This window comes from Tamandua tetradactyla, chromosome X, assembly GCF_023851605.1.
Source record: "Tamandua tetradactyla isolate mTamTet1 chromosome X, mTamTet1.pri, whole genome shotgun sequence".
In the NCBI taxonomy this organism is placed as follows: Eukaryota; Metazoa; Chordata; class Mammalia; order Pilosa; family Myrmecophagidae; genus Tamandua; species Tamandua tetradactyla.
In genome coordinates this window covers 121,549,612-121,574,939 of record NC_135353.1, presented here as the reverse complement: position 1 = coordinate 121,574,939, position 25,328 = coordinate 121,549,612, and the positions used below count along the sequence as shown (strand labels likewise).

At 46.8% G+C, this 25,328-nt stretch overlaps 1 protein-coding gene across 2 annotated transcripts; it reads left to right on the top strand.

The window, feature by feature from the left end:
* Positions 1–1,938: 1,938 nt before the first annotated feature.
* Positions 1,939–21,159, top strand: SUV39H1 (SUV39H1 histone lysine methyltransferase). Of its 2 annotated transcripts, XM_077146289.1 has the most exons (7): positions 1,939–2,175; positions 4,306–4,451; positions 5,772–6,434; positions 12,318–12,464; positions 12,551–12,680; positions 20,610–20,815; positions 20,974–21,159. In XM_077146289.1, exons 1-7 carry the CDS (start codon positions 2,157–2,159, stop codon positions 21,058–21,060), a joined length of 1,398 nt encoding a protein of 465 aa, XP_077002404.1. In that variant the 5' UTR covers positions 1,939–2,156; the 3' UTR covers positions 21,061–21,159. The 2 variants fall into 2 exon arrangements, with proteins under 2 accessions (XP_077002404.1, XP_077002405.1); XM_077146290.1 differs by lacking the exons at positions 20,610–20,815; positions 20,974–21,159 and adding an exon at positions 13,404–14,972.
* The last annotated feature ends 4,169 nt before the right edge of the window (positions 21,160–25,328 follow it).

Here is a 25,328-nt window from a genome sequence, read left to right as displayed (position 1 = left end):
AGGTGATAGACCAATAAGATTCATTTTCTACATAAAAGGGAGATGCGCACCCCAAGAGCACTCACCTGAGGTTTCACAAGTGAGGAAACTGAAGGCCAGAAGGGTTAGTTTGCCTAACGTCACACATTTTGGTACGTTGTAGAGTTGGGATGTGAAAGCAGGCAGTGGCTTTAGAATCCATGCTTTTATCAAGTACGTTATACTGTTTGGGAAAGGTCAAGAGATGCTCCCCACCACTAACAGGGCCCCAGTTGCCCTCCAGATGAGGAAGGAAAAGGTCATTCTTTAAACTACTCTCCTGGGACAAGTCTCCAGGATTTCTGGATATGAGAGGGTCTTGCCTGAATAAGGAGGCACCAGAACCTGAGTTTGTTCTAGAAGGAGTAAGGAAGGGAAGGGAGGTGTATAGTGGAATTTACTCTTTTGAGTGCTCCATTCATGCCAAGTATGGGCTGATGGAACTTCTGACTGACCAGCCATTGCTCTAACTAGCTCATAGCTGGACTGGCAAGCAAACAGAATAACCGTTTGGTTAACTGTAAAACTGGTTGACAGTATTATTCATGAACCGACAAGGAGAGGAGCAATTTGAGGAACTGATGATGTGGTTTCCTGATGTTGGGAGGTACTGAACATCTGACTGAATTTCAACCCCCACTGGGACTGGCAGGTAGTCTCACAATGTGGAAGACAGGCAGCCTCCTAAAGGAATTATTGACTTGCTGATGATTTATGGTGTTGCTGCCTAACTGGGTGGCAGGATGTTGTGAATGACAGACTATTACCAGGAATCATGCCAGGCCTAAGGGATGGATGTTACACTGTTTGAGAATGTGTAAAGGAGAGCTACCTTAAGGGGATTTCAGGCTGGCTGATCAACAGATTTGTGGCTGCCTGATAGGCAACTGTGAATGGTGAATGACTGGCCACCCTGACTGGCCACCATGCTTGAGGGCCTGGCTGAGTGCTCTGACTGCCCAACTGACAGACAGTAGTAATTAATGTAGTCAATTGGATGCTGAGGATGATTCCCTGATAATATGATGAGGGGTAGACTGAAGGAATCACAGGGTAGTTGATCAACTGAAAGATCAGTGTACCTGCCTGAGTCAATGGCTGTACATGGCTACAGACTGCCCTGATGGAATCACAGCTTTCCTGAAGGAGCCCAGTGGAACAAAGGAAGCTGACTGATCAATGGTGTGCTTGAGAAACTACTGAGTTATTGAAAGTGGCATTGTGACTTTACTGTACCTTTACTTGCTCTGACAATTTGCTCTGTGGGCCTAGCTGGGTATTGTACCTGAATAAACTGCTCAGGGTGTGAATGAAGAGCAACCTGAAGCGATTACAGAGTGACCAACTGACAGTATGGCTGCCTTGACAAGGTTATATTAGATGCTGACAATGACAGCCTGTCCTGACCTAATCACAACCTGCCTGGGGGCATATTTGGACGCTGTGGCTTACTGGGGTGTGTACAATATGATTCCGTGAGGTGGAATCACAGCTGGTCCCAGGGCAAGGATAGAAGTGACCAGCTGATTGAGTGACTGACAGAAGGGGCAGTCTGAGGGTGTGACAGGCTGGTTGGCTAGCAGGGTAGCTGGTAATAAGTGCTGTCTGTCAGCCTTAAGAGAATCACAGCTGGTGTGAAGACACAGATGGACGCTGAATGGGGTGGGGATTTTGACTAGACAGCTGTCGTGACATTCTCTGATTTGAATGAAGTGACTGCCTTGGTATCTGTACGTGGTTAGAGTCCACTCTGGTGGACTCACCGCCTGCTTGGGCCTAAATGTGACGACTGACTGACGAGTTTGATAGGACGGCAAATCCCCCTTTGTGGCAGGCTGACGACATAATTGGTCAACTGCAAGACAGACGTAGTGGCATACGGGGAGTGCCTCCGGCAACCTCAGTCGCCGCCGCCGCCGCTTCGGTGCAGACGCACTCTGGGAAACAGCGGGCGGCGAGACCGCCTTCGGGACCCGGCAGAGTGGCGGGGAGGGGTCCGGTCACGACTCGCCGGTTGGTCGGAGCCGCGCCGCTCGTGGCGCGCCCGGGCCAATAGGCTGCGCGTTGTCGGCCACGCCCGCGCGAGCGCTCTTCTCGCGAGGCCGGCTAGGCCCGAATGTCGTTAGCCGTGGGGAAAGATGGCGGAAAATTTAAAAGGTGAAGCGGTGGCGGCAGCGGAGCGGGCCCGCTGGCCGGGCTGGGGTGAACTGGAAGGGTGGCGACGCGGGCCGGGGCCCCGGAGTCCGAGACCGCGGAGTCGGGAGCCTGGAGCCTAGCGCGGAAAGGATGGGGCTCGGGGAGCGCGGGCCTGGTGCGCGGGGCTGGGCGGGGCTGAGTAAAGGGGGCGCGTGCCTCGGAAGCCGCGGGCGCGGGGCTCAGTGGGGTCGCGGGACGGGGTAGGGCTGTGCGCGCACGCCCCACATCGAGATCTGACCCGGCGCGCCTACGCGCCGGAGATTGTTTGGGGAGGCCGCGCCCGCGCGCGGGAAAATCGGCCGCCGGTGACCGTTACCCGCTTGGTGTCCACGCGAGACGCTGGAAAGGAAGGGGGAGGAAAGGGGATCTTCCTAGAGTTGGGGGACAGGGGACTCAACAGGGTAGGGTGTCTCCTCTCGATGCGAGGGGGAAGGCTTTGGAGGAGAGAGAACACCCGCTGAATGAAGAGAAGGGGGCTTCTCTAATAGAGTTGGACTCCACACTGTGCAGGGAAAGAGGGGTGACGTTCTTGGTATTTTGTTAGGGTGGAGGGATAGCTCCTCTGTGTGAGGAAAGCTGCGGAGAGGATGTGTGAGGGGGACTCTAGGCGGGTAGGAGAGTCCAGCTGTGGTCTCTCTGTGGTGTATGCTGGAGCCAGCACCTGGACATCTTAGTTGGGACCACTTTAGGTAAGGTTTCAAATGTAGGTTTGGGGGTTTGGAAGGAAGAGGAAAATGTGGGCATAGGCCCAGAATCTGGGATGGAGATATGAAATTGAAGTGTCTAGGCCTGCCTAAGTGGAGGGGGTGAAGTGCACACGAAATAATTTTCTAACTTCGAAAAGCTCTTGTACATTTTTAGGTTGATATCTTGAGTGTTTAATCCCAAGTTTAAATAAGTTTGATTTTTGTAATGGGAAGTAAAAAATATTAAGCATTAAAAAGATGAACTAGGCTAAGGATGGACTATACTTGCAACAAGTGTTTTGTGAAACGATTTGTTAAAATGGCTTCTAAGCACATTATTTAAGACCTAGTCCTAAGTCAGATAGAAATCTTTTGCTTTTTAAAAATCTATGTCGCATGAAAATTTTTGGTAGTCTCAGGAATCATTCCAGGTATGCTTTTAAAAATGGTTGTCACTAACCTGTACTGCTTTGCCTGTTCGTGATTTCAGACATTCCCCTTTGGGTGAGCTTTACCCTTCACAAAAGTGTGGATGAGACAGAGAAAGTCAAAAGCAGTGTGAAAAAAAAAAGCAGCATGTGTTTAAGGCATCCATACTTAAAGCTTCAGGGAAGCTTCCTGTAATTGAATACCATTCCACAATCTCTTGTTCGTAATTCTGAAATCTGAAAAAGTCCTGAAAACTGAAATATTTTTCTTATGTTTGGCACCACTCAGTGGCAAAACCAGACTATAAGGTGGGACTATTCAGTGCTGCTATTCTACACCTCTTTTTCTCTTATTTAATGTGAAAATTTATAATTTTGCTGTAGAAATATTAATGTGTTTGATTATGGTATAATCAAGGGGTGTTAGGTGATATATGGTATATACTTAGAACTACAATTGTAAAATCCCCTCAAAATTTGAATTCCAAAACATATTGGGCCTCAGGAGTTTCAGATAAAGGTTGTGGACCCGTCTTTCCAGTTATGCTTTGTTTGGTACCTTAGAGGTTTTAATCCCACCTTCCCTGTACTGATAAGGGGGTGGAGGGGGTTGTTCTCTCTTTTGTAAAGGAGGTAGAAGGGTGATCTGATCTGAACCCAAGGCAGGTTTGCAGGCAGTTTTAAGAAATAGTACAGAGGAAATTTGAAGCTCTGGGAATGTTTACTGTTAGGACAATTCATGCAGCAAACCCCACTTTGAGGACTGCTGCTCCAGGGGTAGCCTTGGGCAGTGACCCTTGGGGTTTAAGGAAGTAGTACATTTTGGTTGTGGAAGGCATTGGGGAAGGCCTGTGGATTGAATATGACTGACTATGAGGCAGTACCTGAGAAGTCCCAGGCAGGATTTGGTAGTCCCTTTTGACCCCTAGTCTGGCCAGGCTACCCAGTAATAGTTCTTTCCTGTCCCCTTGTTCCAGGCTGCAGTGTGTGTTGCAAGTCCTCTTGGAATCAGTTACAGGACCTATGCCGCCTGGCTAAGCTCTCCTGCCCTGCCCTTGGCATCTCTAAGAGGAACCTCTATGACTTTGAAGTCGAGTACCTGTGTGATTACAAGAAGATCCGCGTGAGTCTGCGGGTGACCATAGCCCTGGGGTGGAGGGTGTCTCAAGGTGGCTTTCTGCCCTCTTGCCTAATAATGCCTGCATCTGTTTCCAAAGGGAATTTTCTTTCCTGATCTTAAAAAACAGGGTGACTAGGCCCTCTTATTGTCCCCATTTTATAGATGGGGAAACTTAAGTGATTTTCTTAGGGGGTAGGGGATAGGGCCAGAATGAATTCACCCAAATAAGCCTCTCTTCCCATTTCCCTCGGAAGACAAACCAATTGCAAAGATTGAGAATACTTCTTATATGCAGAACTCAGGAATGGAGATGAAGATAGCTAATAGTTACTGAGCACTTTCAGTGTGCCAGGCACTTCCTCTCAGAAACTCATTTAATCCCTCGGGTAACACTGTGAAAAGGAAACTGTTATTGTTGCCAAAGGAGGTAACAGTAGAATAGAACAGACTGGAGCCAGCATGCTTGGGTTCAAATCCTGGCTTTTTGACTCCCAGTTACTTACCCAAACCCTCTGTACTTCATTTTCCTCATCTGTAAGATGGGAATGATAACAGTATCGCCTCGTCAAATTAAATTTAGCTAATAATACATTTAAATTTCTGAGGACAGTACCTGCTACATAATGAATGCTAGAAAAATGTTAGCTATGACTTATTTGAAGATGAGGAAACTGAAGCTGGGTAAAGTTAAATAACTTGCTTAAGGTCACATAGCTGGGGAGTAGCAGATTCAGAATTTGTACCCAAGGTTTCTAACTTTAGAATCTATGTTGTTAAATTGTATCCTGCAGCTACCTCTCGTCAATAAAAATCCTTCTGGCTGCTGTGTGGAGAACAGACTATAGGGGGCTAGGGAGGAAGCAGGGGGACCAGTGAGGCTAGCGCTGCAGTCCAGGCAAGCCGTGATGGTGGTGGCAGTGATGATGGTTTAAAGAGGTTGGATTCTGGATGTATTTTGAAGGTGGGGCTGACAGGAGTTGCTAAGGGTGGATGTGGGGGCTGTGAGAAAAATGACGACTTTAAGAGTTTAGGCTTGAGCAGCTAGAAGGATGGGACTGATGTTTTTCTGAGATGGGGGAGACAGAGAAGGAAGTAGGTCTGGGGGAGGTTAAATTAAAAGTTGGAATTTGGACAGATAGTCAATGGGAGGGAACAGCTGAACCTAGTAACCCTCACTGCAGAGCCCATGCATGGGGTCATTCCAGAAAGGTTGCGGTGGGAAGGGTATGGGCATTATCCATCTGCTTTGGGTTGGAAGCCCCATGAGGGCAGGCCCGAGGTCCTCACCACTTATGGTGCTCCCGTCCCCCTGCCCCTCCCCAGGAACAGGAGTATTACCTTGTAAAGTGGCGTGGATACCCAGACTCTGAGAGTACCTGGGAACCACGGCAGAATCTCAAGTGTGTACGCATTCTCAAGCAGTTCCACAAGGACTTAGAAAGGGAGCTGCTCCGACGACACCACCGTTCAAGGCCACCACGGCACCTGGACCCAAGCCTGGCCAACTACCTGGTGCAGAAGGCCAAGCAGAGGCGGGCACTGAGGCGGTGGGAGCAGGAGCTCAACGCCAAGCGCAGCCATCTGGGGCGCATCACTGTGGAGAATGAGGTGGATCTGGATGGGCCACCACGGGCCTTTGTGTACATCAACGAGTACCGGGTTGGTGAGGGCATCACACTCAACCAGGTGGCTGTGGGTTGTGAGTGCCAGGACTGTCTGTGGGCACCTGCTGGAGGCTGCTGCCCAGGAGCCTCACTGCACAAGTTTGCCTATAATGACCAGGGCCAGGTGCGGTTGCGAGCTGGGCTGCCCATCTACGAGTGCAACTCACGCTGCCGCTGTGGCTATGACTGCCCCAATCGTGTGGTTCAGAAGGGCATCCGCTATGACCTCTGCATCTTCCGTACCGATGATGGGCGCGGCTGGGGTGTCCGCACGCTGGAGAAGATCCGTAAGAACAGCTTCGTCATGGAGTACGTGGGAGAGGTAGGGAGATGGGACAATGCGTATGTATGCCACTCTTCCCAACATGTGTGCCGCTAGTGTGTGTGCCTAGCTCTCCTCAATGTATGCCTTACACTTCCCTGCTTTCCCTGGGAGGAAGGTTTGGGGGTTCTAAACAAAGTGTGATAGGGACATCCTGGCAGGGGCTAATATTCCAAGTCAGTCCACACCAGAACAACCATGCTGGCAGTTAAAAAAAATAAAACCCTGAAATGCTTCCAGATGGGGCTGACTTCATAAGAGTATCTAGCAAAGAGGAAAAATGGGAGCTGAAATCCAGGCAGCATTCCTTTGAACAGGCCATGTGGTCTGGCACAAAGTTGCATCACCTGAAAAAGCATTTACTTTTCTAATTTCACCAAGGTCTTATCACCATTGTCTACTTGGAAGGAGCACCTTTTAGTAATCTGCACAACAGAATCTGGAGTAGGCTATAGGGCTCAGACACCTCTTCCACTAGACTTTCAGGACACTGAGGAAAGGCAGGCCAGCCACTGTAATAAACAACTCCCAAATCTTAGTGCTTCTCAGGCTCATGTACTAGTCCAGTGTAGGTATTTGGGTCGGCGTCTGTTCAGACAGTGACTTGGGGACCTAGGCTCCTTTCCTCTTAGGCCTTTGCTATGCCTTAGAGCTTTGGAGCCCACCACTAGAGCCTTAGTTTTGCTTGGCAAATGGAGAAAGAGTGTGGAGGGTAGAAGGGCCAGGCCTGGGGCAATGCACATCATTTCTGCCCCCACTCCATTAGCTGACTTGAGTCATGCATCCTTACCTAAGTGCAAGGGAAGCTGGGAAGTAAGTATTCTTTAGCTCTCTGCCCAGGTGGAAAACAAAATGGGTTTGGATGAACAGCTAGCAAGTGTCTGCAACAGAAAGTGTCACCTTCTAAGATTGTATTTCTCAACATAGGGTGGGACAGTTTTTTGTTATTTGAACCATCCCATGTTCTGGGGGATTTGTAGCATCCTTGGACCTTTCCCATTAAATGCATGAGTGTGCCCTGTCATGGTGATAACCCAAAATACCTCCATATATTTACATAGGTCCCTCAGGGATGTGATAGGGTTGGGCAGTAACAGAAACTGACTTAAGGGAGAAGAGGCTCCCACTCAGAAACTGCAGGGTCTTACCCTCGAGGGACAGTGACAATCTAGAAACCAAGCAGTCTACACTCCAGAGGACCCTGACAGTCTGTATGAGGAAATGTCCATACCCCCAATAAGTCTGACAGTCTGGTGAAGGAAATGTCCGCATGCTGGAGGACACTGACAGTCTGAGTTAAGGAGGGAGTGTCCACACCCCACAGGGTTCCTGACAGTCTAGAGGAGGAACCTGGAGGAGGAGATATCCTTACCACACGGGAGCCTGAGAATCTGGAAGAGAGTAAGCTGCTTTCCACATTCCCAAGGATCCTGCTGGTCTGAATTAGGAAGTGTCCACACCCACACTGTCCTGACAGGAAGGAGAAGTGTCCTCACCCCAGAGAGATCTTAACAGTCTGAAGGAGATTGTGTCTACACCCAAAAGAACCCTGGCAGTCTGGAGGAAGTGTCCACACCCTCAGTGTCCTGACACTCTGGAGGAGGTATCCAAGTCTCAGAGGGACCCTAACAGTCTGGAGGAGATGTCAGCACCCCAGAGGGATGTTGTCAGTCTGAAGGAAGACAGGTCCTTACCAGGAGCACCCTGACAGTCTGGAGGAGGGGGTGCCCAGACCCCCTTGCCAGACCTAGAGGACCCTGGCAATCCTAGAGGAAGTCCAGAGGAGGAAGTGTCTATACCCTTGCTGTACTGACAGTGTGAGGGAGAAGCTGTCTGCAACACAGAGGTTCCTGACAGTTTAAGAGGAGGAATAGTCTCTACCCCACAAGCAGCCCGAGCATCTACTGGTCCTGATGCTCTTCCTTAGTGTCCTTATTCCTCTACCCTGTAAACGTCAGACCTTCCAGGAACTCTTTTTCCTAACTCTTCTTACTCTCCACATACTCTCCCTGAGTCATTTCTTCGCCTCCCTTCCACTATGTTCAGTGACTCCAGTCCTCAGACCTGTGGGTCCTCATGATAGCACCATAGGCCCCAAAACACTACCAGAGCCAAACTCATCTTCTTGTGTACCCCCAGAGGCAGCATAGCAAAGTGGTTTGGAGTGTGGACCCTGCAGACAGACTGCCTGTGTTTGAATCTCAACTCCACTGCTTATCAGCAGTTATTTAACCTCTCTGGGTCTCTGTGTCCTAATCTGCAAAATGGGAACAATAATAGCACCCACCTTATACACTGGTTAGAAGAGTTAAATGAGTTATTAACTGCAAAACACTTGAATAGTGTATAGAGTAAGCCTTCAATAAATGTTAGCCATTACAGTTCAAAATCCAGACAATCCAAAATGCTTTGAAACCCCAACATATGTGTGTAACCCCTATGAGTGCAAAACCCAGCCTGACCTGAGAGGGGCCTATTTACAGCCTTTATTTATCCCACTTGGTGTGAATATTCAAATTGCATTGCAGAAATATTAATTTACTGGATTATGTGGTGCTGTCCCAGACCTTCCTGGAGTTGTTAGGTTGGACATGTACAACACACATATACACTATGCTGTCTTCTAAAATCTGGACGTGGCATTCATTTTCATACCTCTCCACCTTTGTACTAACAGTTGTCTCCACCTGAGCTGCCCTTGCCCTCTTTTGTACTTTCCCAATTCAGGTTACAATTAACTATTCCCACAGAGCATTCACACCTTCACCTGAAGAGAACAATAATTCCATGTCCGACTGATTTTGAAACGTATTTTTCTTCATATTTTAACCTCTCTAATATTAAAGTGAGTCTTATTTAATTAAATGAATTAAATGATGGGCTATCGTCATCTAATTAGCAGTTTTTCCTTTCTTTGTAAAGGGCACATAAAATATGAGTACATCTTAGATTTTGACAAGATACAGTTCTCATAAACACTCCTAACACTGCTCAGGATCCAGACTTAAAAAAACAAACCAGTGCCAGAGAAAACCTTTCACATCTATGATTTCATTGGATCTTTACAATAGTGCCTGTCAGTTTGGGATTATTGTCAGTCATCCCCATTCTATAGATGGGAAAGCTGAGGCCCAGAAAGGTGTAGAAACTTGCTCAGAGTCACAAAGCTGATAAAGTGGGTAAGAAATAAGGCCCAAATGTCTAAAACTGCTCTGCCAGGCCTGGTGGATTTTTTTTTTTTTTATTTTGGCTGAGGAAACGAGCAGAGAACATGATAGGGGGCAGAGCAAGAGCCTCATTCCATTCACTTCAGCCCCTTTCCCCAGCTGCTGGGTTCTATCCCATCTGTCTTCCCCAATTTGGAGAGCTCCTAGGGATAAGGGATGGGGACTGATTTGTTCTCAAGTTTTCAGGGTAGGCCAACTGCTATAGAGCTAGTCTAAAAAGATGACAGAGCTGGAAGGAACAGTTTGTCCCCTGGAGGGCTTACAGTATGACTCACTCCTGATGAGACCCAGAGAGCAGGTGAATAGGCAGGAAGATGGGGATGGAGCATTCTCTCTGGGTTGGAGAGGAGCCAAAATTATAAAGATGTGTCAGATACCACCAGTGTGCTCGTAATCCCATGAGAGGCTGACTTTATTAGAGAGGTGGTCAGCTTCTGGAGTGGGATGGGGATGGGGAGATTCAGTAAGGCTGCACAGAGGAGTAACTTCTGTTTGAGCTGATGTTACAAGGAAGAGTGCATATTCTCAGGAGGAAGGAGGGGGCATTCCTGGCAGAGTGACCTTGACATATTCCTCCTCAAAATGCTTTTGTGGCTTCTGTTGCTATGCTCTGCAGTTTGCTTTAGATGATGTATCTCTTTTCCATTCCTCTTCAAAAACTGAGTACTAAGTTTCCCAGTCTACAGCTTGTACAGGAGTGAACAAACAAAAGTTGGGGGTGTGGAGAAGTCCAGAATTGAGCTGGAATATGGGGCAATAAGTAGTGTGGCCCAAGGGACAGATGGTTTTATAAAGGCACTGTTGATCAGCAGCTGGCACGGAGCATTAGCTGGAGGTGATGGTGTAAGAGGCAGGGAGGAAACGGTGAGGACACTAGTGTGGCTGTCCTAACTACAGAAAACGGAGGGTAGTCAAGACTGGATGGGGATAGATTTGAGAGCAGGAAGAGCATTTTACTAGTTGGCATGAGAATGGACAAGGAAGGAGTCCAGGGTGGGTTCTTGGGTTTGGGTCTAGTGTAGGAAGTAGGGTATCAGCAGTGTCGGCAGTGGGTCTCTGACAAAGGGAGAGGGAAAGAAGAGGTGTGGGGAGGAAGAGTGAGTTGCCTATAGGAGAGCCACCAGTTGGAGAGAGGACAGGTTGCTGGGCTAGTATGCAAAATAAAAATAAATAGCATTTAATAACTGTCTCCTTTGTGGTTGTCTCTAATGATTGGGAAGAGAGGTAGTAGGAAAACCAGGAGAGGAAAGATTGAGCTGCCTGGTCTAGGGGTACCCTCGGCTGAGGCAGGAGCAGTCTCAGGTCCAGTAGGACTCTCACCCAGAGAAGGGCAGAGTTGGTTAGGCTTAGGAAAGACTGTAGTTGTCGGCCTCACGAAGAAGAAACCTGATGACTGGAGAGGAGAGATTTGGGAGGCAGGGATGGTGGTGCCACTTCGTGTTCATTAGGACAGATGGGGACCCCACTAGGGATGAGGAGCTTTAGGAGAAGTTGTCCACTGATATCTTAAATTCTAGTTGTTGGCATTGCATAACCTCAGAGCTGAGGGAGGGGTTCTCTCACACACATGCTTACCTTGTTTCTTTCATCTCTTGTCACTCACTCTGTCTGTCTGGATGTTGTAGGCCTTAGCCTTTCTTGGAGTTCTCAGATTCTCTCAGGGGTCTTGGCCTTAAGCTGTGTCAGGGGGTTGTGGTTTTCTCTCTGGACCTGGGTCTGGTACACTCACATTCTGTTTGTTTCTGACTCTGCATCTGCTTCTCTCTCTTAGCAAGTTTCTCATTCATTCAGAGTCTCTCTTCCCACCCTCATTCTCTGGGTCCTCCTTGCTGTTTGCACTGCCTTGTGCTGGCTCTTGCTTTCTTGTACTGGGTCTCGCCCTAGCTCACGCTCTCTTGCCCTCGATCAGTCATTCTCTCCCACTCCTCCCATCTCTGTTGTGCCCTCGGTCTCTTCCTTTCTTGCCCTTGCTCTGGGTCTTTTTCACTCTGTCTCACTATGGGTCTCTTGCTTTTCTCTTTCTCTTTCTCTTGCTCTGGGTCTCTGTTTTCACTCTTACTTTAGATCTTGCTCCCACTCTTGCTTTTTTTTTTTTTCTTTTTTCCACATGGGCAGGCCCTGGGAATCGATAGCAGGTGTCCAGCATGGCAGACGAGAACTCTGCCACTGAGCCACCATGGTCCATCCTCTTGCCATCTTTTACATCTACCCTATCACACATTGACACACTCTCCCTGCCCCCCTCGGTCTTTTTTGTTCTCTGTCTCTCTGTGGGTCCTTCTTGCTCTGCCCACAGTATGGGGAGTTCTAGGCAGTTTTTGCTGAGCAGTAGGAGGAAGCACTATTTGTACCCTAACTCAACCCTGTGGCTAGCCTCTACTGACCATCTAGAGGCCAGAAGAGTGGGTAGGTGGGCAAGCAGGCATCCAAGGCCCATCTCCCTGAATGGGGCTCACTTCAGAGCCAGCAGACCATGTGTGCCTCTGCTCCCATGTGTGTCCAAGTCCGCCAGCAACCCCTGAGCCAACTACATGGGGTGTCTCTTTCCTTATTTGTTCTTCTTTTTCCTGGGGAACCAGGCTGGGGCGCAGGTGCCAAGCTGGCCTTCCTGAGCCTTTGTGGACAGTGTCCCCTCCCCCCATGGCCCTTTCCCCAGATCATTACCTCAGAGGAAGCGGAGCGGCGGGGTCAGATCTACGACCGCCAGGGTGCCACCTATCTCTTCGACCTGGACTACGTGGAGGATGTGTACACCGTGGATGCTGCCTATTATGGCAACATCTCTCACTTTGTCAACCACAGTGTGGGTATCCCCAGCAGGTGGGCAGCTGGGTTGGGAGGGAGCAGGCTGGGCTCATCCTTACCTTCCTGCTGTTCTTTCTCGTCCAGTGTGACCCCAACCTGCAGGTATACAATGTCTTCATAGACAACCTTGATGAGCGGCTGCCCCGCATCGCCTTCTTTGCCACAAGGACCATTTGGGCAGGCGAGGAGCTCACCTTTGATTACAACATGCAAGGTAGGGAGGGCAAGGAACTGGGGGCAGGGGCACACGGTGTGGGGCACAAGGACCCCTCCCCAAAACACACCAATATTTCAAAGAACCAAGGGATAATTCTTTAGCTGGAGCATTAAGATGCTCTCCCTGACTCCCACTCTCCTGTCATCTGGAGTCCTGGAACACTGTCCCTGGAGGACCCCTCATTCCTAGCCCCTAGCCCCCAACCCTGAGACACTCCTTCCAAGATTCCTGGGGGAGGCTGTTTGACTGCAGAGTTAAGATGCCCCTCTGGACTCTATCTGAATGTCCCTGGTCCCACAAACCCTTCCCCATCCTAACTCCCTTTGGCCTTCCTCATTCCAAGCCTCTGGACACCCTTGAGGCCTCCAATCAGTCCCTTTCATATAAACTAACTGCCTCTGAGACAGTCAAGGGAGGCTTTTTGGCAGGACAAGTCATGCCCTCTGGTTGGCTCTCCATTCCTGACTCCTACATGACCCTCCTGCTTTCCCCATGAGAGCCCCCTCCCTCCCCTGACAACTACTGGTCATTTTCCTAACACCAGGACACTTCATTGCTGGCCCAAGCCCCAAATCACCAACCCTAAGACCCACTCTTAACCCAAATCCCAGACTCCTTCCCAGCCCCGCAGATTCACTGGTCGCATGCGAAAAGGGTAGCGGGAAGCCTTCTAACAAGTCCCCTCCCTCCCTCCTACCTGCCCTGGCTGTAACTCCACAGTGGACCCCGTGGACATGGAGAGCACCCGCATGGACTCCAACTTTGGCCTGGCCGGGCTCCCCGGCTCCCCTAAGAAGCGGGTCCGTATTGAGTGCAAGTGTGGGACTGAATCCTGCCGCAAGTACCTCTTCTAGCGTATAGAAGTCTGAGGCCAGACTGGCCATGGGGGCCTGATGCCGCCTACCTACTCACCCACCACTGCCCTCTTGTCACAGGAGTGACTGCCAGGGCCTTCTGCCTGCCTCTACCTATTCCCACATGCTCCATGCTCTGGGCTGCGGTGAGGACCCAACTCCAGGAGTCTCCTCTCCTTGTCCCAGTCCTATTTGTGGGCTGCACTTACAAACCCCTGCCCACCTTCGGAAGTTAATTTTCTATATCAGGACTTGATGCAGTTGGGATTCATGGCCTGTCAAAGCCTAGCCCCAGAATAGAAAAATGTTTGTTGTTGCACCTGTTTCTGTCTGGAGCTTGAGGGGTCTGTGGCAGGTCTCCTCTCTACTGCCCTAAGGGTGGGGGGAAACAACCCCAAGGCAGGCAAACAGCAGAGCTCACAGTTCCCAGTCCCATACAAACCTGGTTCTCCAATGCCAGAATCTTTGCTCTGGTGAAAAAAAAAAAAGGAGATTTGCAGGGCTGGGGGCTGAGGCTGGTTTCTGCTTGTGCTCACAGTGAAAACTGCTAGTGCTGGCCCTAGAAGCTGTAGAATCTCTTCTTCAGGGCTGCCTCATCTGAGATGACACCCCCCCACACACACACATGCCACTGGACTGAGTAGTGGAGGCCCATGACCCACTGACCAGGGAGAGGGGGGGCAGTCCAGACTTTTCTGTTCCTATAGGTGGGACAGGGACTGAGCTCTGCCTTTAAGGAATCCAGAGAAGACCCCTAAGGCTTTGGGGAGCTCTGAAGGTTCTGGGAGCCCAGACCTGGGGGATGATGCTTGGGACTATTCAGAGCTGGAACTCAGACCTAGATAGGCCATAGATAGCACTTAGGGCAAGAATGTGCATTGATGGAGTGCTTAAGAGGTGCCAGGCACTGGGCAGAGCACCTGGCTCATGTGGATTGTCTCAGGGAAGCCTTGAAAACCATGGAGTTGGATCCCAGGAAAGGGCCCATTTGGTAGAAGGTGAGGTATGGCTCAAGAATTGGGGGTGGAGGTGGCATGGCTTACCCAACTAGGGTATGGTGAGGTGGGAGGGAAACCTGCTGCTGCCTGTTAGCCCCAGAATCTAGCCCTTCATGCTTACCCTGGGTCCATTGGTCTCAAAAGTTACCTGTCTACAAATGTACTAAAAGTGAAGGTTTTTATGGCTGCCTCACCCCTTGCTTCCCCCATGAAGCATTCTTTAGGAAGCCTTCCCTGATCACCTATACCCAGAGTGCTCCTATGTGAGGCTGTGTGCTCTCCCACCAAATGCCAGATCTGTGTCTGTGTGTCTGTCCTCCCTCCCATCCCAAGACTGACCTTCAGGCAAGGACTGAATCTGGTTCTCCTCTTGTATTACCCCTCAGCCCTACCCAGCCTGGAGTGGGCATCAATAAATGAAATATTGATTGAAAAAAACAAGGTGTGGGGTATTGAGGACCCTGGATTGGGGGTGGGTGGGCTGAGAGGCTGGGATCTGGAACTGCCCAGGAATGTGTTACCCAAACTTCAGCCATTTGTTTAATCTTCAAAATTTCTGCCACCATAGTATATCACTTACACCATCATGTACATTTTGACCTAAAATAAGCTTGCTTTCTACTTTAAAAAGCATTGCATTTGCCATAAGCAAAAAAAAATAATAACTAGAGAAATAACTAGTGGAAATATAGAAAGGTGATAAAATTCTAGCTGGACCCACCTGGCCTTTAGAGGCTCTGAATCCCAAAGAATGGGATTACTTGCATTCGAAGGAAAAAAAGTTTGTGCACGCTGGGGGAACCTTTTTCTGCTAATATTTATTGAGCACTTATATATGCCAAGGTGGAAAGCAGAGAACAAAAACATGACATTTCAGATATACTTATTTTCATCATCCCTCAATGTGAATGCAAGCCAGTGCCTTTTGTTTTGTGCTCAGAGATGTCACATGACACCCAAATATTTCACAGACTTCACACACAGATGACAGAATCCCATACAACCTTATATTATACACTGGAATTCAGACCCCAAACACACCAGAGAACTTCCCTCCTGGGATAGTGATGCACAGACATCTCAGAACTCACAACCTGAGACATGGCTAAGCTAACTGTTAAGAGCCCTGGCACCCTGATCACTGGTACCCAAACTTCCCAGAGACTTCATTTCCTGAGACAGTTTTCCAAACAGCTGATATTTCACACCCTGGACACAGACCCCCAAATATCTCAGAGACCTCACTCAGAACACCGATTCCGAGATGATTTAGAAAGTCCCTATCTTGGATACAGACCCCAGAAGAGCTTAAAGACACCCTGGGAAACAGACCACTAAGTATCCCAGAGACCTCACTCCCTAGAACACAGGGCCACAAACAACTTGGAGATTCAAAACTTGAGCATGGTTCACAACAGTTTAGAGATTTCCCAACCTGGAAACATCCTATTTAGAGAAGTCATACCTTCGGAAACATCTATATACAGCTTAGAGACCTGATACAGACCCTAGACAGTTCAGAGTTGTGACACCCTAAAGAAACCTATAAAACACTTCTGAGACCTCACACTTTCTAACCCACACACCTGAAGAGTTCAGAGACCTGAATATCAGATTACAGACCCCCCACATGGCTCAGAGACTTTACAACTAGGATAAAGACCTACCAGTTTCTTAGAGAACTCACAAACTGGAACAGAGATGGGCAAATAGTTCAGAGACCTTGCACCCTGAAACAATACTAGAGAGCTCAGAAATCATGTACACTGGCATGTAGACTCTAACACAACAGAGACCTCACATCTTGGACAGATTACTGTTCAGGGATGCCATATATTGGACACAGATTTCCCGAAACAGCTCAGAGCTTTCACACACACAACCAGATCCCCAAACACCTGAGATGATGCAAACCAGTAACAGAGCCCCAAACTGCTCAGACCTCAGACCCTAAAAATAGAACCCTGATAAGTCAGAGACATCATACTTGGGTCTGAGATTCTCACAATAGGAACTATCTTACCCTTGGAAACATACCCCAATAGTCTAGGTACTTCAACACCAAGGGATACAAAGATCAAAGTTCTCACATTCTGAGACACAGGGTGAAGTGCCTCAAAAGATCTACAAGACAGACCTACAAACAATAAGAAGACAAACTCTGGATCAACTGCCCAGTAAAATTACCATAGGACAAAACAGTTCAGAAAGGTGACACCCTGGGCACAGACACCCAAACACATCAGAGTCCTCATACAAAGGTCACAGGCCCACCAACAGCTCAGACACCTGAAAAGACAGACTGCTGAATAGTTGGGGCATCATACCTTGCAAAGAGACCACCACAGAGTTGAGAGACTTCACACACTAACTACAGACCTCCAAACGGCTCAGAAAACCCACTAACTAGCACTTGCACCCATTAAAAGTACAGAAACCTTGACCCAGTAAACAAGCCCCTAATGAGTGAGCTCTATCACACCCTGGGACTGAAACCTGAAAGGAATAGAGACTTCACACCTGAAAATATATCCCAACCAAGTCAAGGAACAATGAAGCCAAGAGAACTCAGGGACCACACATCCTAACAACCACATCCCCAGATAACACAGAGACCTCACAATGTAGACAGTGACCCAAACAAGTCGGTGAACTCACCCCTGGAATGCATATTAGAAAAAAGCTCAGAGCCCTTGAATCCAGGATTCAGAAATCTTTCTGAGACTTCAGGTACACACCCTAAAACAACTCAAGACAATTCATCTGCTGCCTGCACATCCAAACAGATCAGAGACCTCACATCCTGGAGAGACATACACTGTTAAACAGATGAGGGACTTCACACACTGGGACGCAGTCACAAAAGCAGCTCAGAGAATTCAAGTTCTAGGAACTGTATGCCCTGAAAGAACGAAGACCTCACATCCTGTGACATATTGACAAAAAGTTTTATTTTTTTAATGCATAAGCTGAGACATACACCCACAAATATTTCAGAGAAATAACATCCAGGGACACATACCTACAAACAGATTATAGATCTCTAATCCTGGCACATATACACATAAAAACATCAGACACTTCACATCCTAGGACATAAACATATCAGAGACCTCACATCTTGATATATACTCACAAATAAAAGAGAGGCTGCCATCCTGGGACATGGACTCTCAAATAGATCAGAGACTTCACAACCTAGGACGTATACTTGCAACAAAGCCAAGAAATAAACCAAGGAATAAATCAGGGACCTCACATATTGGGACAGAGACCCATGAACAGGTCAGAGACCTCACATCCTGGGCAATATACAAAGAGGTCAGACACTCAAATCCTGGTTCATACACCCAAAACCTCAGAAACCTCACATGCTGGGACAAACAAAAATGGGTCAAAACCTCACACCCTGGGACACAGAGCCACAAATAGGTGACAGACCACAAACAAATGACAAACATACAAGAACAGTATCAGAGCCCTCATATCCTGAGACACAAAGAGATCAGCAATCTCGACTCCTAGGACACACACCTATAAATCAATCAGAGATCTTACATGCTGGGTGACACACCTCAAATCCTGCAGCATAAACCCACATCCTGATGTAAAATAAGCTTGCAAACAGGTCAGAGACCTTGCAAGCTGGACATACATGCAGAACTAAACGAGAGACTTCACCTCCTGGGAAGTAATCTGAGAAAGATGGTAGAGAACTCATACCTTAGGACCCAGACACATACACACAACAGAGACCTCACGTCTGAAGACCTATACCAAAAGTTCAAAGATCATTTCACTATGGGATGTACACTTAAAAACAGATCAGATACCACCCACTAAAGGATATACACTGAAAAGACTAGAGAGCTATACATTCTAGTAAATACATAAAAAAATTCTCTTAAATATATCCTCAGAGACATTTACAGACTTCAAATACTGGGATATACATCCACGAACAGATCAGAGATAACACACCCTGGGGTATATGCCCACAAACAGTTAAGGACTCCGTATCCTAGAAAAAAGAGCAATGAACAAATTAGAGACCTCAAACACTTGACAATAAACATGACCAGATCAGAAATACTATATCCTCGGATCTACACTGACTAAATGTTCACAGATCTCATATGCTGGGAAATATGCTCATAAACAGAACCATCATATGCCGGGATATATACTGTCAAATAGATCAAAGACAAAATTCTGTAACACACCCACAAACCATTCCCAGACCTAGCATCCTGGAACACACTAACAAATCAAGACCCTCACGTCCTGGGGCTATTTCCCAGAAAGAGAATACAGATAACAGAACTTTAAACAAACTTTAAGAAACATATCAGAGACCTGAGATCCATGAAAATACACTGCCAAACAGAACAGAGACCTCCCATTCTGCAAAAACACACTCACAAAGTAGAGAGACACACATTCTGGAAAATATGCACAAAAACACATATAAAAATCACTTATTGGGACCCGCAAAACCCTCAGAGACGTCATGTCCTGAAACAAACAGCCCTCAAGGACCTCAAAACCTACACATGGACAGAGAAAACAGATCAGACCTCACATCTTCAACATACAACAAGAAACATCAGACACTTACACAAGTGGACAAACAGCATAAAACATCAGAGAGTTTACATCCTGGGATAAAAATTGACAAAAAGATTAGAGACATCAAAACTTGGAACAAGTAATCACAAGAACATCAGAGACCTCTTATCCAGCAACGTACATAGACAAACAGATCAGAGACTTCACAACCCAAGACAAACACAAACAGATCAGAGATATTAAATTCTGCAACATATTCCCACAAGCAAGACAGAGACCTCAGATGCTAGGGAAAACACCCAGGAACAGATTGAAGACCTGATATCTTGAGACATACACCCACAAAGATATCAGAGGGCTTATATGCTGGGACACAGAGCACTCACATAGCACTGACCCCCTCACAGAGCCCAGGAACTTTATCCTCTTGACATGCATGCCTACACAGACCAGAGACCTTATGTCCTGCTATATATACCACCAAAAAAAAAAAAATCAGACACCTTGTATCTTGGACAATAGCAATGAACACATAAGAATTACCGATCTGGATGTAACCCATAACCACCTCAGAAACCACACAGACTCCAATGTATACCTCCAAGTCAGCTCTGAGACTCATACCAGAGGACGTGTGTACACATACACATCACATTCCTCATATCCATACACATTCGCATTCAAACAGCTCACAGATTCCACATGTGGGAAGACACACCCTCAGCCAAGACCCAGACTATACACCCTGGCTCCCACACACAGATCACTGACCTCCCTTCATTAGACATATATGCACAAACATCAGAGAGTTCACATCCTGGCATGTCCACTGACACCTGGTCTGAGGACATCACAACGTGGTTCAGGTTTTATTACTTTCCTACTGCTGCTGGAACAAACCACCACAATCTCAGTGTAGTTAACAGTGCAAATTGATTACTGTATATTTGTGCAAGTCAGAAACCCCAATGTGGGTCTTATGGGGCTAAATTTAAGGTTTAGACAAAGCTTCATTCCTTCTATAGGCTCTCAGGGAGAACCTGTTTCTTTGTGTTTTCTAGTTTTGAAGGGCTGCCTGTCGTGTTCTTTGGCTCATGGCTTTTGCCTCCAGGTTCCAAACCAGCAATGCCTCAATCTTCCAAACTCTCTCTGTCCTCAGCTTTTGTCATCCTATCATCTTCTCTGACTCTACTTCCATCGTCATATTTCCCTCCATGGCTTGGCATGTCTCCTAATACTGTCTTCCTAACCCTGAACATCCAGCCTCCCTGATTTAGGAACCCTTGTAATTACACTGGGCCCACCCAGATAACCCAAGATAATCTGTCCGTCTCAGTATACTTAACTCAATCACATCTGCCAAGTCACTTCTTTTTTTTTTTTAACATGGGCAGGCATTGGGAATTTAACCCAGGTCTCCAGCATGGCAGGTGACGACTCTGCCTGCTAAGCCACTGTGGCCCACCCTGCCAAGTAACTTTTACCACAAAAATTAACATTTACAGGTCCCAAGGATTGGGACATCGACATCTATGGAGGGCCATTATCCAGCTACATAGAGATACATAGGCACAACGAGATATACAGGCACAAAGAAGTAAAGACTTCACCTCCTGAGACCCATACATTCAAAGAGTCAAACAGCAGATATCAGAGATCAAAGATATACAACTCCGAGGAGATACCAGTCCTCCCACTCTGGGACACTGTGGTAGGTTGAATTATGTATCCCCCCAAAATAAAACCTTCTTAATCTTAATTCAGTGCCTGTGAGTGTGAATCCATTGTAAATAGGACCCTGTGAAGATGTTTTTTTTTTCAGTTAAGATGTGGCCAACTGAATCAGGATGGTCTTAATCCTATTATTAGAAGCCTTATAGAGAGAAAGCCAGGAGAGGAGCCAGAAGCCGGAAGTCAGGAGGAACCCAGAAGAGAAAGGAGAGGACATCACAATGAGACAGGAAAACCAAGGAACCCAAGGATTGCCAGCCTGCCAGAATGCTACCATTCCTGGGAGGAAGCAAGTCTTCGAGCCTCTGAACTGTGAGCAAGTGAATTCCTTTGCTAAGTCAACCCATTGTGTAGTATTTGCTTTAGTAGCCTGGGAAACTGAGACAGGCATACATGTAAAACAGTAGAGAGACCCTCCTTTAAGGGAAATACACCAAAGATTGTCCAGAGTCCTTACATCCAGGAATTAAGCCACAAAAGTATGTCAAAACTCACTATATGGGATGTACACACCGACACAGATCAAGGATCTGACATACAGGGATATATACTCACAAAGAGATTAGGAACCATATATCCTGAGACATATACCCCCAAATATATCACACCTCCATCTCTGGGACTCAGACACACAGAGTATAGAGACACACACACATTCTGGGACATACACCACGAAGAGCTCAGGGACCTCAGAAACTGGGAAATATAACCACAAACACAACAAGCCACATTTTTGACAAGCACACAAAGAGATCAGAAATGCACATACTGGAAATGCACATACTGTGATATATGAACAAAGAGACCAAAGAGCTTATCTAAGAAATACAAACAAAAACACACCAGTGACTTCAAAATCCTGCAACATGAAATCACAAACAGGTTTGAGACATCAGGTGCTAGTAAATACACCCGATGAGGACACCACCCTGACTTCTTAGTGCACACACCCACAAGGAGATCAGGAAGCTCAATCCTGACACAGGTACCTGCAAACAGATCAGAGGCCTCCTCCCATGAGACATATACTCAGAAGGAGCTCACAAACTCCACAACCTACAGAGATACACCTTAACAGATAAGAGACCTTACATCCCAGTATATATATACCTATTACAAATAAATTAGACAGCATTCAAGCTTTGAAATAACCTCCAAAGATGAACCAGGGATATAATAACCTGGAAAATATACCCAACAAAGAGCCCAGAAAACTCACACCTGAAACTCAGCTGAGATGTACATCCATGAACAGCTCTGATACTCACATCCCAGTATACACATTCAGAAACAGACAAGAGAACTTAAATGATGGGAAAAGACCATCAGCAGTCTGAGACCTCCAACCCTGGTTCATTCTCCAGTGAAGAGGTCAGGGACTTCAAACCATCAGACATACACCCACAGAGAGTCGAGGGAGTTCACATTATGGGATGTAACCAAAGAAGAGAGTAGAACCCTCAAGACCTGGATCAGAAACCATAAATCCTGCAACATATTCCCACACAAAAGTCAGAGGCCTCAGCTACTGGGAAATGCACCCAGAAATGTACTATGGACCTGTCAAATGGGCCATATATCCACAAATGTATCAGAAGATTCATGCCATGAGATATAAAATCACAAAGGTCTAAAAAGCTTCATGCTCTGACAACCATACACAAATACATCAGAGACCTCACATCCTGGTGCATGGAACCAGAATGTGATCAGAGAATTCACATCCTGGGATGCACAGCCTCAAAGAGACACAGAACCCACACCCTGGTTCATTCACCCACGATCAGATCAGAAAATTCACATCAGACAAACACCCACCAACATATCACGGACTTCTCACCCTGGAACATATACCAATGAAAGAGATTCAGACCTCACAACTGGGAATGCACCCCACAAGCACATCCGAGACCACAGATCTCACAACCAAATCAAGGACCTCACATCCTGGAACATACATCCGCAAGCAGAGCAAAGATTATACGACCAGAGGCTATACAACCAGAGACACAAATCTACCAAAAGATCAGAGATCTCAAATCCTGCAACATATACCTGCAGGCAAGACAGGACATTAGATGCTATGGGAAACCCCCTGGAACAGATTGTAGTCTGACATCTTGAAACATACACCTATAAAGATATCAAAGAGCTTGTATACTGGGACACAGACCGGCAGTAGAGCAGAGCACTCAAACCCACAAAGAATGGCAAGGAAACATCACCTTCTGGACAGGCATGCCTACACAGACCAGAGACCTTATGTTATGCTATATATACCACCAAAAAATTCAGAAACCTCATATCTTGGAGAAAAGCAATGAACATGAGAGTTACCAATCCAGCCATAACTGACAACCACCTCAGAGACCATGCAGACTCCAATGTACACCTCCAAGTCAGCTCTGAGACTCACATAAGAGCATGCATACACAAACATATCACATTCTTCATATCCACACACATTCACCTATAAACAGAACACAGACTACACATTCAGGGAGAAACACCCTCAGCCAGGACCCAGACTGCACACCCTGGCTCATACACCCACACACAGATCAGCAATCTTTCTCCATCAGACATACATTAACAAACACATCAGGGAGTTCACATCCTGACATGTGCACTGACAATCGATGTGAGGACATCACAACCTAGTTCACTGTATTAGGTTTGTTCCTACTGTTGCTGGAACGACTGCAATCTCAGGGTGGTAAAAGTAAGGAAAAAAATACATTTGTGCAAGTCAGGAGCCCAAATGTGGGTTTTTCAGGGCTAAATTCAAGGTGTGGGCAGACCTTCATTCCTTCTGGAAGCTCTTGGGGAGAATTTATTTTTTGTGTTTTCCAGGTTCTAGGGACCGCCTGCTGCATTCTTTGGCTCATGGCTTTTGCCTCCATCTTCCAAACGAGCAGTGCATCAATCTTCAAAACTCTCTCTCTCTGTCCTCAGCTTTTGTCATCCCATCGCCTTCTCTGACTCTACTTCCGTCGTCACATTTCTCTTCATGATTCAGCGTGTGTCATGATCCCGTCTTCCTAACTCCGACCATCTAGGCTTACTCACATAAGGACCCTTGTGATTATACTGGGTCCACTCGGATAACCCAGGATATCTCTCCAACTCAAGGTGACTAACTCTGTCACATCTGTAAGCCCCCTTTTCCAGGTAAATTAATACAGTCTCAGAATTCAGGAATTGGGACATGGAATTGAGGTTATGTGGGCTAATATTTGTTTAAACCAACACATACATGCACAAGGAAAAACAGATCTCACTTCAAGGTAATGTTCTCTCAATGACATTAAAGAGTTCATATCCCATAATATATAACTCCAAAGATATTACAGTCCTTCAGTTCTGTAACATATATCCTGAAAGAGTAGAGAGACACCACCTGGGACATACACCCCAAAGAAATTAGGGACCACATATCCTGAGACATTATACCACCAACCATATTACATCTCCACCTCTGAGGCTCATACATGCAAAGAGCAGATTCACTCATATTCAGGGACATAACACCCATAAAAAGCTCAGGGACTGAAGAAACTAGAAAATATAACTACAGACACAAAAGACTCACAAAATACACAAAGATCAAAAATGCACATACTGTGATAAATGAACAGAGGCCAGTGGTCTTCTCTAAGAAATACAAATAACACACTGGTGACCTCAAATCCTATAACATGAAACCAAGTGTTACAGGTTTGAGACAAACAGGTTTGAGACATTACATGCAAGGAAATACACTCAGAACGAGGACAGCGACCTGACATCTTAGTGCATGCACCCAAAAGTTCAGTAAGTGGAAATGTCACATTCTAGACATTTTGGACACATGTCCAAAAACAGATCAAGAATTCACAGCCTGAGATGTATACACAAAAACAGCCAGAAACCTAAAACTCTGGAACATACTGCCACAAACACAACAAAGACACCACAAATGGCAGTTTACAACTATAAGGAGAAAAATACCTCAAACTCTTGATACAGCTATGCACAGATCAGAGACTGTACATACAGAAACATAGTTGGACAAACAGGTAGAATCTTCTTACTTTGGGACATATACCCAGAAACAGATCAGAGAACTCATACTCTGGGAGATATACCCACAAACAGACATAAACCAGTGAAGACAGATGTCACATACTGACGAATGGATCAGAGACCTCACATCCTGTGAATTATATCACCCAACAGATTGGAGCCCTCACATCTTAGGATATATACCCACAATGATCTCAGAGACTTTACACCATGAATACACATCCCGAAAAAGGTCATATGGCCTCAAACAGACCTAAGAACTCACATTCTGTGAACTACTACTCCCAAACAGATCAGAGATCTCACACCCTGACACATACCCATGAACAGAGATCTCACACCCTGGGACATAAACTTGCAAGAAGACCAGAAACCCCACACCCTTGTACATACAAAGAAAGCAGAAACTACATACCCCGGACATACAC

What these genes read in the sequence shown, in the direction of transcription:
- SUV39H1 (XM_077146289.1), top strand. An exon ending in GTGATTACAAGAAGATCCGC is followed by an intron (nt 4,452 to 5,771) that starts GTGAGTCTGCGG and finishes GCCCCTCCCCAG; the next exon opens with GAACAGGAGTATTACCTTGT. An exon ending in TCCCACTCTGGGACACTGTG is followed by an intron (nt 20,816 to 20,973) that starts GTAGGTTGAATT and finishes TCCTATTATTAG; the next exon opens with AAGCCTTATAGAGAGAAAGC.